The following is a 15,252-nucleotide window of genomic DNA, read 5'->3' on the forward strand; positions in this document are numbered from 1 at the left end:
TCCACTCTTTTTTAGATTCTTTTCCCATATAGATCATTAGAGAGTATTGACCAGAGTTCCCTGTGTTATACAGTAGGTCCTTATTAGTTTTCTATTTTATATATAGTAGTGTGTGTATGTCAATCCCAATCTCCCACTTATCCCTCCCCACTTCCCCGCTGGTAACCATAAGATTGTTTTCTACATCTGTAACTCTGTTTCTGTTTTGTAAATAAGTGCATTTGTACCATTTTTTTAGATCCCACATATAAGCAATATCATATGACATATGTCCTTCTCTGTCTGACTTACTTCACTTAGTATGACAGTCTCTGGGTCCACCCATGTTGCTACAAATGGCATTATTTCATTCTTTTTATGGCTGAGTTTGCTCTTTTTTAAAATTGTGGCAAAATATATATAACATAAAATTTCTATCCTAATCATTTTTATGTGTATAATTGAGTAGTGTAAGGTACATCACATTGTTGTGAAACCAATCTCCAGAATTCTTTTCATCTTGAAAATATTTTTCTTGATTTTTAATTGAGGTTTTTGTTTTCTTGTTCTCGTTTTGCTCACTACTCATTCTAGCAGTTTCTAGTAGTATTGAATTTTATCGTGCATATTTAACAAAGTCTAAATTTAATATCTTTTTTTTAAATTTAATATTGGGTTGGCCAAAAAGTGCCTTCGGTTTTAAAGTAAAAATAAAAGACTTATTTTTCATTTTCACCAAGAACTTTATTGAACAACGTATTCAACCTTTTGTCCCACTACCTTCTGCCATTTTTCAGGCAACTTCATAATTCCATCTTCCCAAAACTTTTTATCTTTTTGGGCAAAGAACTGTTCCGGATGCCTTTTACAGTCTTCCAGGGAACTGAAATTTTTTCCATTAAGAGAATTTTGTGAAGACTGAGATAAATGGAAATCTGAAGGTGCAATGTCTGGTGAATACGGCAGATGAATTAGACTACCCAGCCAAGCTGTAACAGTTTTTGCCTGGTCATCAAAGAAACATGCGGTCTTGTGTTACCCTGATGGAAGGTTATGCGGTTTCGGTGACTAATTCCAGATGCTTTTTGTTGAGTGCTGCTTTCAGTTGCTCTAATGGGAGCAGTACTTGTTGGAGTTAATTGTTTGGTTTTCCGGAAGGAGCTCATAATAGAGGACTCCCTTCCAATCCCACCATATACACAACATCATCTTCTTTGGATGAAGCCCATCCTTTGGTGTGGTTGGTGGTGGTTCATTTCACTTGCCCCACGATTTCTTCTTTTCCGCATTGTTGTACAGTATCCACTTTTCATCACCCATCACAATTTGCTTTAAAAACGGTATGTTTTCGTTACGTTTAAGTAGAGAATCGCAGGCAGAAATACGGTCAGGAAGGTTTTTTTCGCTTAACTTATGTTGAACACAAACATCAAAGCGATGGACATAACCAAGCTGGTGCAAATGATTTTCATCGCTTAATTTGGATATTTTGAGTATGTCGACTATCTCCTGCGTGGTATAACATTGATTGTTCTCAGTTAATGTCTCGATTTGATCACTATCAACTTCAACTGGTCTACCTGACTGTGGAGCATCGTCCAGCAAGAAATCTCCAGCATGAAACCTCGCAAACCACTTTTGACACGTTCAGTCAATCACAGCACCTTCTCCATACACTGCACAAATCTTCCTTTTGTGTTTCAGTTGAGTTTTTACCTTTCTTGAAATAATAAAACATAATATGCTGAAAATGTTGCTTTTTTCTTCCATCTTAAGTATTAAAATGGCTACACAAAAATTCACCAGTTTTGTTAAGTTTTTTTTTTTTAATGTATACTGTTATGACAGGTGTCACAAGAAAATCTAACAAAATTGTTTCGAATGAGGTTAAAGACAGCTAAGCACTACTAGAGCCGTCTTACGGGAAAAACCGAATGAACCTTTTGGCCAACCCAGTATCTTAAACTGTTGCTCCCAAACACTTTGAGGACCTTTAACTCTATTGCTTCTTCCCAACTACTGTGCTTTTTTGGACCAATATGTTAGTTATGTCCTTTTTGTTTACTGTACAAATGAGACAATAATACAATCTTATATACAAGTTTGCTTACATTTATATTTATGTTTACCAATTTCTTAGCCCTCCACTTCTCTTTCATTAGATCTTCCTTCTAAAATCATTTTTCATTTTCCTGAAATAAATATTTAGAGGTTCCTTTAAGTTCAGATCTGGTTGTGGTAAGCTCTGTCAATTTGTGTTTGTAAGAATCTCATTATTTTGTAGCCTCATACTTCAAAAGTAGCCTCATACTTCAAAAGTAATTTTTCTGTGTGTACAATTTTAATTATTATCTCTTAAAAAATATGTCCTCCTGTTACTATTGTTACTTCTTAGATGTCTGCTCTAATTATCTTTTTATTTCCTTTTTGAGGATGGGGAATAGGTGATTTGTGTTTTTTCCCTCCGATTTCTATTTTTTTATTTTTATTTAATGTTATATACTTTATTTTTTAAAATTTCTGGGTTTGAATTTCTTCTTATTTTTCTTCATAAAGGTAGAGCTTTCTGTATTGGTAGATTCATGTTTTTAATGTTAATACTTACATTTTTTCATTTCTAAAGCTCTATACAATGTTTTATAAACAGTTTTTCATAGTCTTTTTGCCTCATCATTTTAAATAGTCTTTTGTCATTTTCCTATTTTTATGATTTCCTTTTATTTCTTCAAACATTTCATGTATAGCAGTCTTATCAGTATCTGATAGTTCTAATATCCAAATACCATTGGGGTTTATTTTTATTGTTTGTAATGTTTGCTTGTGGTTGTTTGTCCTTTGGGTGTTTGGGAAATCTATTGTTGTGAGCTCATATGTGTATGCTCTTAAAAAAAAAATAGATATCATTGAGACTCTTCCTCAAAGAAGGTTGCATTTCCTTTTGCTGGGAGACAAGTGGTTCTGCTGACCCAAGTCTACTTCAGCTCCTTCTAAGTTTCTCACTTTAATTAGCTTTTCTCTTTGCTGCTGGCCCAAGAGTTAGTCTCCACATCAAATACAGCGCTTGTTTTTATCATTTGTAATCATTTGATATAATTTTTAAAAATCTCACAGATATCCGTTAAATTTCACAAAATCTTTATCTTTACCATTGTATCTTGTATTCCTATACCTTTATTTGTTTATTTGTTTATTGAAACTAAGGTACTGGAAGGTTAAATCAGTTGTTCCTTTGCAGTTAGCATGTTAGCATAAGGAATTGAGAATATGAACAGAGCACCATGCTCCTAGTATCTGTTCAAAAGTAGTTCATTTCTTTTAATTTTGTTCTGAGGTGAATAATTTTGGCTCTTCTTGACTTCATGATAAATATTTTGATGGCCAAATTTGGTCCCTAGGGTGCAGAATTGGTAACTTATATTCTTTTTACGAAACTGTAGGAACTAGTCCAGGCTAGTGAGCGATTAAAAAACCAATCCAAAGAGCTGAAAGACGCACACTGTCAGAGGAAACTGGCCATGCAGGAATTCATGGAGATCAATGAGCGGCTAACAGAATTGCACACCCAAAAACAGAAACTTGCTCGCCATGTCCGAGATAAGGAAGAAGAGGTGGACCTGGTGATGCAAAAAGTTGAAAGCTTAAGGCAAGAACTGCGCAGAACAGAAAGAGCCAAAAAAGAGGTTAGTAGTCAGGCAAATTTGTAGTGCCCATGGGGTAGTGATTAAAGCTGCTTTTTCAGACTAGTGAAATAATATATATTTCATTCTTTAATTTTTGAAAAGAGTTTTTTTTTTTTAGTTTGGTAATAATATTTAATATGAATTTCAACATTTGAGTTATCTATCTATTGCAAGGTAAATTCCCATGGGGAGACATTTTATTGGAGAAACAATTATAACCATGAAATCTGCTTTTATCATTTTATTTTAAAGCTGGAAGTTCGTACAGAAGCTGTAGCTGCTGAAGCATCTAAAGACAGGAAATTGCGCGAACAGAGCGAGCACTATTCTAAGCAACTGCAAAATGAATTAGAGGGACTGAAGGTATCGTTTGATTTCATATTTATGAAGTTGAATTAATTTTCTCCTCTTTCTGCTTAACAGGACTATGTTATGTTCTCTTTTTGGTGTAGAGTAAAAACTAGCTATCCTTCAAACATAGTATTCTTATTTCTCATTCTTATCAATAGGAAGCTGGTATAGACTTCTTAATCATGCTGTAAGGAAAGGGAAGGCGGCTGTATTTAGTGGGGAGAAGAAATCTTTCAGGAAGGAGTTAAAATATTTATGAAGGGGGCTTCCCTGGTGGCGCAGTGTTTGAGAGTCCGCCTGCCGATGCAGGGGACACGGGTTCGTGCCCGGTCCGGGAAGATCCCACATGCCGCAGAGCGGCTGGGCCCGTGAGCCATGGCCGCTGAGCCTGCACGTCCGGAGCCTGTGCTCCGCAACAGGAGAGGCCACAACAGTGAGAGGCTGGCGTACTGCAAAAAAAAAAAAAAAAAAAAAAAAAAAATTATGAAGGGCTGCATACCTTGACAAGATATATTGGTAATCTCATGGGAGGCAGGGTTAGATGTCCAGATCCTCTGTCTTGTTAAGTGACTTAGGAGAGGCTCAGAGGTAGCTTTGCAGATACTTCTGTTAAGTGGGATGAGATGATAATTGGCCTGGATTTAAACATCTCAGCAGAAGTGCTTAGCAAGGGAAATCTTTGTGCCAGCTCTAGAGTTGGACTATCTGCTTTTAAAGCCCAGCCTCATCAGTTACCAGCTGTGTATCGCTGGACAAAACATTTAATCTCTTTGGACCTTAATTTCTCATTTGTAAAACCCTATCTCATTGGTATCATGTAAGGAGTACATATACATGTATGTAAGCTGCCACATCATAAGTGGTCAGTAACTATTAGCTATAGTAATAATATTATATATGTCAAAGTGAGAGAATTAGGATTAATTGACTTCGTATTTCTATAACACTAAATTATAATCTGAATATGATGTCTGCCTTTTCTTGACTCTACCCTTTGCATATCCCAATTCCTCTGCATTGTCTGCCAGCCACCACCTCCACACACTCCTTGCGTGCCTAGTCTAGTATTTTATTCATCCAGCAAATATAAGAATGAAGTTGAATGTCATCTCAGGAAGTCTAAATATTCCTTATTCTCTGCTGCTATAGAATTTTGTTAATAACTTTACAATAGCTCTTATTATAATTATTTATTCACAAAATGTCTCCCCACCTAAACTGTGACTTAGCTTATTGAAAACATAGACTGGTATATTATTTGTTTTGTTTTGATTGATCATGATTGCACAGTCTTGGTTAGCTTTCCAAAATAGTTATGTTTCTTCTATAAATAACCTATGCTTCTAGAGCAGGATTAGTGTGTAGAAGTCATTACATTACCGTCTCAAATAACTTTCAGTCAGGGACTACTTTGTTTCCAGCACTATCTTAGGTGATTTTGGTAAGCACAAGAATCACAAAGTGCAAACTGGAGGAAATCTTAGAGATTATTTGCATTTGAGGAAAGCGAAACTCAGATGAGTTTAGGATTTTATAGTCTTAAATGATAGAGTACAGTTTAAACCCAGGTTTTCTAATTCTTAGTACCATTCTGTCCACTAGTTTGATTTTTATTTTTTTCTGTAACAAACACTGCTCATTGAAAACTCTGAGTCACATGTGTTTACCTACATATCAGACACTCATAATCTCTTGTGTCATTTACAGATTTGGGAAATTTGGGATAATAATTAAACTACCCAATAAATTAGTTAATGCATTTAAAATGCTTAGCCCATGGCCTGGCACAAAGTAAAGGCTCAATAACTGTTAGCTATTATTATTATCATACTACCATTTCTTTAAGATATTTTCTAAAAGTGGAATTTCTTGATTTAAAGGTATACACATGTAAATTTTGAAACTTATTTTGGCCCCTTTAAAAGGTTGTAGGAATCTTTACTTCATTAAGAATACTCTTCAATAGAATTGAAGAGAAAAAAAGTTCTTGAATAAAAGTTAGAAACTTTAAGTACCCCACTTCCAAAAAATGGATAGAACATATAGACAGAAGATAAATAAGCATATAGATGTCTTGATCAACAGTATAACCAACTAGAACTAACAGATACATATATAGAACCCTCCACCCAACAACAGCAGAATACATATTCTTCTCAAGTGCAATTGATACATTCTCCAGGATAGACCAGATGTTAGGCCACAAAATAAATCTCAATAAATGTAAAAAGATTGAGATCACACAAAGTATCCACTCCAATCACAATGGAATGAAGCTAGAAATCAATAGCATAAGGAAAACTGGAATGTTAAAAAAATATGTGGAAATGAAATAAGACACTCTTAACCAACCAGTGGGTCAATGAAGAAATCACAAGGGAAATTAGAAAATACCTAACTTTATATCTTACAGAACTAGAAAAAGAAGAGCAAAGGAAACAAAGCTAGCAGATGGAAGAAAATAATAAGGATTAGAGCAGTGTTCAATAAAATGAGAACAGAATAATAATAATAAAGGGAATGAAACCAAAGTTCATTCTTTGAGAGATCAACAAAATTGACAAACCTTTAGCTAGACTGACAGAGAGAGGGAGGAAGGGAGGAAACAAATAACATCAGAAATGAAAGTGGATATTAATACCTATCATCAGAAAGCAAAAGGATTATAAGAGAATACTATGAACAACTCTATGCCAACAAAGTAAATAATCTAGATGAAATGGACAGATCGAGAAGCACACAAATTACCTAAATGCAAGACAAAATAGAAAGTCTCAACAGACTTACAACAGGCAAAGAGATTGAATTGGTAATAAGAACCTCCTGACAAAGAAAAGCCCAGGACCAAGCTTCACTAGTGAACTGAACCAAACTTTTAAGGAAGAATTAACACCAATTCTTCTTAAACTCTTCCACAGAATACAAGAATAGGGAACACTTCCTAACTCATTCCATAGGCCAGCATTGCCATAATACCAAAGCCATATGAATAATATCACAAGAAAAGAAAATTATAGACCAGTATTCCTAACGAATATAGACGTATGAATTCTCAACAAAACACCAGCAAACCAAATCCAAAGCCATATTAAAAGGATTATAAACCATGGCAAAGTGGGGTCTATCCCAGGAATGCAAGGGTGGTTGAATGTAAGAAAATACATCAATTTAATACATCACATTGAAAGAACCAAAGGGAGGGGGGAACTGCATGATCATCTTAATTGATGCACATAAGTCATTTCACAAAATTCAACATCCTTTCATGATAAAAACTCTCAGAAAACTAGGAATAGAAGGGAATATACTCAACATGATCAAAGACATTTATGAAAAACCCATAGCTAACATCATACTCAATGGTGAATGACTGAAAATTTTTTCCCTGAGTTTAAGAATGAGACAAAGATGCCCATTTTCACCACTGCAATTAACATTATGCTGGCGGTTCTAGCCAGAGGAATTAGATAAGAAAAGGAAATAGAAGGCATCCAAACTGGAAAAGAAGAAGTAAAACTGTCTCTATTTGCAGATCACAGGATCCTATATTTAATAACTCCAAAGAATACTACCAGTTTCCAATCCAGTATATAAGAACTTCAGAAGTCACCACTTTGTTCTAACAAGAAGTAAAAAGCTGAACAAATTGAAAAATCAACAACTCTTCTTAGATCTGTAAGGGAAGTAATATCACAGAACCAACTGCTGTCCTCCAAACTGGAGAGAGTGACAGACAAATAAAGAGAATCACAGCTTATGAGATCAGGAACCCTTGTAGGAAATCAGTACCAGTGTAGGGAGACCTGAACTGTTATTGAAAAATTGCTAGAGGCTCAGTGCGGACAAGTTTGAGAGATAAAAACTCCAGGGGAGCCTCGTCATTGGGGAGCCCTGACAGTTTCATCAGTTTTACATCCTGGAGCTCTACGAGGTTTTCACAGTGAATATCAGAGAAAAATCCCCTTGTACTAACAATAGGGGTAACAACTTTGAATGTGCCAGAGCATTCTGTTCTTCTTAACAAGGTCTATCTTCAGGAGAAACTCTTCAACCAGAATCTAACTTGCTGGGATTTTATCAGACCTAACTGACTTGAGGGAAGGGAAATATTCAGCCCCAGCCCACTCTAGTCACCCTGTCAAAACAGGTAAGTGGGGGAGAAAAACTGACAAGGTTGTCTTAAGTTCACAGTCCAGAAGCACAGGCTCAGTAACATACTGATATCCAATCTTAGGACTATAGAACGCTTCCCCTCCCACCACAGCTTGCAACCACATTACTAATAGCTTATTTACAGCAGTTCCTTTTACCCAGTACATCATGTTCACCTATCAACAAAAAATTACAAGACATACTGAAAGACAAAAAACACAGAATAGAGCAAACATCACAACCAGACTCAGGGATGTTGAAATTATCAGGCCAGGAATTGAAAACAACTGTGATTGATATGCTAAGGACTTTAATGAAAAAGTAGAGAGCATGGAAAAATAAATGGGCAATGTAAGCAGAGAGATGTAAATTCTAAGAAAGAACCAAAAAGAAATGCTAGACATGAAACATATTGTAACAGAATGAAGAGTGCCCTTTATGAGCTTATTAGTACACTGGATACAGCTGAAGAAAGAATCTCTGAGCTTGAGGATATCAAAATAGGACTGCCAAAACTGAAAAGCAAAGAGAAAAAAGTGAAAAAACAGAAAAGAATATCCAAGTGTTGTGGAACATTTACAAAAGTTGTACCATACGTATAATGGGAACACTAAAAGGTGAACAGAGAAAGGAACAGAAGAACCATTTGGAACAATAATGACTGAAAATTTCCCCCAAATTAATGTCAGACACTAAACCACAGATTCAGGAAGCTCAAAGAACACCAAACAGGGTAAATACCCAAACAATTACACCTAGACATGCCATTTTCAAATTGTAGATAAAGATAAAAATCCTGAAAGCAGTCAGAGATAAAAAAATACCTTATCTCTAGAAAATATAAGGTAAGAATTACATTTGACTTTTGCTCTTCATGCAAACAAGAAGAGAGTGGAGTGAAATATTTAAAATGTTGAGAAAAAAAAACCTACCCACCTAGAATTTTGTACTTTGAGAAATTATCTTTCAAAAGTGAAGGAGAAATAAAGACTTCCTGAGACAAAGATTTCAGGGAATTTGTTTCAAGTAAACCTGCCATGCAAGAAATGTTAAAAGAAGTTCTCCAGAGAGAAGGAAAATGATATAGGTCAGAAACTCAGATCTACATAAAGAAAGAAAAAGCATCAGAGAAGGAATACATGAAGGTAAAATAAATAAAAGCTTTTATTTTTCTTATTCTTAATCTAATAGATGAAATGTTCAAAATAATAGCAACAATGTATTCAATTATATATACTTATATACATGCTTATGTCTGATTACATGTATATATAAATATGCTTATGTGTGCTTATGTGTAACTGAAATGAATGACAGCAATTATACAAGGGATAGGAGGCAGGAATTAGGATTATTTCATTTTATGGTACTTACACTATCCATGAAGTGGTAGAGTGTTATTTGAAACTGGACTTGGATTGGTTATAAATGCAGATTGCAAACTGTAGAATGGCCACTTAAAAAAGGAGTTCAACTGATATGCTCAGAATGGGGAGAAAATTGAATCATATAAAATGCTTAATTAAAACCACAAAAGACAGGGACTTCCCTGGCAGTTCTGTGGTTGAGACTCTGTGCTTCAAATGCAGGGGACATGTGTTCAATCCCTGGTCAGGGACTGAGATCCCGCATGCCACATGGCGTGGCCAAAAACAAGGGGAAAAAAAAAAACAGCAAAAGACAGTAAAGGTATGGAAGACAAAAATAGATACAAAGAAAGGAGCAATAAATAGAAAGCAGTAGCAAATACAATAGATATTAATCAAAAAACATCAACAATCATTTAGAATGTCAATGTTCTAAGTATACCAATTACAAAACAGATTATGTCAGATTGGATCAAAAAACAGTATCTAACTATATGTTGTCTAAAAAGTCCACTTTAGGTATAGAGGCACATATAGTTTTTCCTCAGTATCCATGGGGCATTGGTTCCATGCCCTCTCCATACCCCATGGAAACCAAAATCTGCACATGCTCAATTCCCTTATATAAAATGGTGTAGTACAGTCAGCCCTCTGTATCATAGATGCAGAATTCGTGGATACAGAGGCCAAGTGTCTAGATTAAGAGTACAGGCATACCTTGTTTTATTGTGCTTTGCTATACTGTACTTTGCAGATATTACAAATTGAAGGTTTGTGGCACCCTGCATCGAGCAAGTCTGTCAGCACCATTTTTCCAATAGCGTTTGCTCACTTCATGATTTTATGTCACATTTTGGTAATTCTCACAGTATTTCAAATTTCTTCATTATTATATTTGTTGTGGTGATCTGTGATTATTGATCTTTGATGTTACTATTGCAAGAAGATTGCAACTCGCTAAAGGCTCAGATGATGGTTAGCATTTTTAGCAATAACGTATTTTTAAAATTAAGGTGTGTACATTTTTTTAGACATAACGCTATTCCACACTTAATAAACTAGAGTATAGTGTGAATACAACTTTTATGTGCACTGGGAAATCAAAAAATTCATGTGATGCACTTTATTGCAATATTCACCTTTTTGCAGTAATCTGGAACTGAACCCACAATATCCCCAAGGTATGCCTGTAAGTGGATGGAGAAAGATATACCATGATAACACTAATCAAAAGAAAGTGGAAGTAGCTATATTAATTTCAGACAGCATGGAATTTGGAGTAAGGAAAGTTTTTGGAAATAAAGAAGGGCATTGCTGTTCACCAAGAAGATGTAGCATACTTAATGTGTATGTGTGTAACAACATAGCATCAAAATGCATGAGGCAAAACGCGACAGAAGTGCAGAGAAAAAGAGATGAATTCACTGTCATAGTTGGGAACTTCAGCACCCCTCTATCAGAAATGGACAGATCCAGCAGGCAAAAAATCAGTAAGGACATAGTTGAACTCAACATCCATCATCAATCAAGTGGATGTAAGGACATCTATATACTGCTTCACCCAACAACAGCAGAATATACATTCTTCTCAAGCTTACATGGAACGTCCACCAAGACAGACCACATTCTGGGCCATAAAACAAACCTTAAGAAATCCTTAACAAATTTAAAAGAACAGGAATCATACATTGTCTGCTCTCAGACCACAATGGAATTAGACTAGATGTCAGTAACAAAAAGATAGCTGGAAAATTCCAAAATACTTGGAATTAAGGCACCACCCTTATAAAAAACACATGAGCCAAAGAAAATATCTCATGAGAAACTTAAAAATATTTTGAACTAAATGAAAATGAAAACACAAATTGTCAAAATTTGTCAGATACAGTGAAAGCAGTGCTTAGAGGGAAACTTGTGACATTGAATGCATATATTAGGAAAGAAGAAAGATCTAAGATTAATCGTCTTAGCTTCCACCTTAGGATACTAGAAAGAGGAGAGCAAATTAAATCTAAAGTAATCAGAAGAAAAATAATAAAAATTAGAGCAGAAATCCATCAAATTGAAAACAGGAAACCAATAGAGAAAAATCATTGAAACCAAAGCTTATTCTTTAAAAAGGTCAATGAAATCGATAAGCCTCTATCCAGGCTAATTAAGAAAAAAAAGGGTCCCTTATCTATTTTTGAGAGAAATCATATTAACAAGTTTTCTAGTATGAAACTATTCTTACATTCTGGGAATCAGTTGCTCATATAAATAACTGAATTTCAATACAGCAATGGATTTCAAATGTTAACATTTTATTAACAATTTTTGCTGTTAAATGTATCAGTATATTGAGATGAGTCTGGTTTTATTATTTGGTGTTTTGATCAGGTTTTGTTTCAGGGTTATCTTAATTTTATATAAAGTAGAGTAAAGCTTGCTTTTTTTCTCTGTGCTCATAGAAATAAACTTCCTTGAAATCTGAAAAAATTCTCTTGTAACACATTCTTTGTTATTACATAGTAGCTTCTCAGTGCTTTATTTTATTGTTGATTTGAGACAATTTGGTCACTTATATTTTTCCAGTAAAAGTGTCTTTCAAACAGATTTTCAAACTTACAAGTTTGAATACCTTATATAAATTTAATAATTCCCTTGGAAACTTGAAAAGAAGGGGAATTACCTATCAATATAGTTTATATTATTTCATATATTTATAATTACCTTCACACTATAATTCTTTTAAAATTTTTCTTCTCTTTTCTGTGGTAAATATTTTTGCACAGAATATGCTTAATCTGTGTTTTACCTGCTGTACTCTCTGCTATATCTTTAAACCTTTGATTGTAAAATAAAACACAAATACAAAGAAAAAAAGAAAAGAGAGACAGGACACTACTAGTATCAGAAATGAAAGACAGAATGTCAGTATGCAACCCATGTACATGAAAAGGCTAATAAAGGAATACTATGAACAATTCTTTGCCTACAAATTTGATAACCTAGATGAAATGGACCAATTCCTTCAAAGACACAGCTCCCATAACTAACCAAGGAGAAATAAATAATCTGAAATGGCTCTGTCTGTTAAAGAAATTGAATCAATAATTAATAATCTTCCAGAACAGAAAGCACCAGGCCCAGATGTATTCAGTGGTGAATTCTACCAGACATTTAAGGAAGAAATCATGACAGTTCTCTACAGTTGCTTTCAGAAGATAGAAATAGAAGAAATACTTCTTAACTCATTCTATGATGCAAGAATTATGCTAATACCAAAACCAAAGACATTACAAGAAAAGAATGCTACAGACCAATGTAGAAAGCCTCATAGACATAGGTGCAAAAGTCCTCAAAAAATATTAACAAATTGAATCCAACAATATATAAAAAGAATTATACACCACAACCAAATGGAATTTCATCCCATGTACTGGTTCCGCATTTGAAAGTGAATTAATGTAATGCATCACTGATGTGATAAAAATCACATGATCGGGCTTCCCTGGTGGCGCAGTGGTTGAGAGTCCACCTGCCGATGCAGGGGACACGGGTTCATGCCCCAGTCCGGGAAGATCCCACATGCCACGGAGTGGCTAGGCCCGTGAGCCATGGCCACTGAGCCTGCACGTCTGGAGTTTGTACTCCGCAATGGGAGAGGCCACAACAGTGAGAGGTTCGTGTACAGCAAAAAAAAAAAAATCACATGATCATATCAGTAGATACAGAAAAAGCATCTGACAAACTCTAATACTCATTCATGATAAAAACTCAGTAAACTAGGAATAGAGGGGAACTTCCTCAACTTGATAAATAATACCTATCAAAAAACCTAAAGTAACATCATACTTAATGACAAGAATTTTGACGCTTTTTCATTAAGATCAAGAACAAAGCAAGGATTCTTCCTCTCACTACTCCTTTTCAACATCATGCTGTATGTCTTAGCTAATGCAATAAGACAAGAAAACAAAAAAAGTATACAGATTGGGAAAGATGACATAAAACTGTCTTGGTTAGCAGATCATATGATTGTCTATGTAGAGAATCAAAAAAATTAACAAAAAGACTCCTGGAACTAGTAAGGCATTTATAGCAAGGTTGCAGGTACAAGATTAATGCACAAAAGTCGGTCACTTTCTTATATACCAACCATGAATAAGTGGAATTTGAAATTTAAAACTCAGTACTATTAACATTAGCACCCACAAAAATGAAATAGTGAAGTATAAATATGCCAAAATATGCATAAGACCTGTACGGGGGAAACTATAAAACTCTGATGAAAGAAATCAAAGAAGAACTAAATAAATGGAGAGATATTCCACGTTCATGGATAGGAAGACTCCGTATTAGGTGTCTTATAAGATGTCAGTTCTTCCCATCTTCAACTACAGATTTTTTTTTTGTGGTACGCGGGCCTGTCACTGTTGTGGCCTCTCATGTTGCGGAGCACAGGCTCCAGACGCGCAGGCTCAGCGACCATGGCTCACGGGCCCAGCCGCTCCGCGGCATGTGGGATCTTCCTGGACCGGGGCACGAACCCATGTCCCCTTCATCGGCAGGCGGACTCTCAACCACTGTGCCACCAGGGAAGCCCCTTCAACTACAGATTTAATGCAGTACAAGTCAGAATTGCAGCAACTTCTTTTGTGGGTATCAACAAACTAAGCCTAAAGTTTATATGGAGAGGCAAAGACCCAGAATAGCTAACACAATAGTGAAGGAAAAAAAACATAGCTGGAATACTGACTTCAAGACTTATATAAAACTGCAGTAATCAAGACAATATGGTATTGGCAAGAGACTATACAGATAAATCATCTTTGACAAAAAAGCAAAGGCAATATAATGGAGCAAAGATGTACTTTTTAACAAATAGTGTTAGAAGAACTAGACATCAATGCAAAAAGAAAATTGAATCTAGACACAGAACTTACACCCTTCACAAAAATTAATTCAAAATGGATCACAGACCTAGACGTAAAACACAAAACTATTAACACTCCTAGACAATAACGTAGGAGAAACCTAGATAATCTTTGGTATGGTGATGACTTTTTACTTTCAGCACCAAAGGCACAATCCATGAAATAAAGAATTACTATGCTATATCTCACTGAAATTGAAGTCTTCTGGACTGTGAAAGTCACGGCCAAGAATGAAAAGACGAGGCACAGACTGCAGGAAAATGCAGACATATCTGATACAAAACTGTTATCCAAATATTCAAAGAATTCTTAAAACTCAGTAAGAAAACAAACAACCGCAGGGTTGCATGATCAACATATAGTAATTAGTTGTGTTCCTATGTCAGCAATGAACAATCCACAATGAAATTAAGAAAGCAATTATAGTTACAATAGCATCTAAAAGAATGCCTTGGAATAAAATTAACCAAGAATGTTGTGCACTGAAAATTATAAAACATTGCTGAAAGAAATTAAAGGATACCTAAAATAAAGAAAAGATATCCCATGTTTATGAATAGGAAGACTTAGTATTGTTCAGATGTAGTTTTACCAAAAGTGATGTACAGGTTCAATTCGATCCCTATTATCAACAGCCCCTTTTGCAGAAATGGAAAATATGAGCCTCAAATTCATGTGGAATTGCCCCAAATAGCCAAAAAACTTGAAAAAGAAGGCCAAAGTTAGAAGACCCAAACTTCCCAATTTCAAAACTTATTACAAAATCACAGCAATAAAAAGAATATGACACTGGCATAAGAATAT

At 35.1% G+C, this 15,252-nt stretch overlaps 1 protein-coding gene across 4 annotated transcripts in view; it reads left to right on the forward strand.

Annotated features, from left to right (window-relative positions):
- Nucleotides 1-15,252, forward strand: part of CDC42BPA (CDC42 binding protein kinase alpha) — a 326,273-nt gene that overhangs the window by 209,756 nt on the left and 101,265 nt on the right. For 3 of the 4 annotated variants that reach the window (XM_059997253.2, XM_059997227.2, XM_059997237.2), the window contains exons 13-14: nucleotides 3,417-3,659; nucleotides 3,912-4,022. In XM_059997253.2, coding sequence (XP_059853236.1) covers nucleotides 3,417-3,659; nucleotides 3,912-4,022 — 354 coding nt within the window. The remainder of the gene's footprint in view (nucleotides 1-3,416; nucleotides 3,660-3,911; nucleotides 4,023-15,252) is intronic. The other variant, XM_059997245.2, reaches the window with a different exon arrangement.

The sequence above is a fragment of the Delphinus delphis genome, chromosome 1 (assembly GCF_949987515.2).
Source record: "Delphinus delphis chromosome 1, mDelDel1.2, whole genome shotgun sequence".
In the NCBI taxonomy this organism is placed as follows: Eukaryota; Metazoa; Chordata; class Mammalia; order Artiodactyla; family Delphinidae; genus Delphinus; species Delphinus delphis.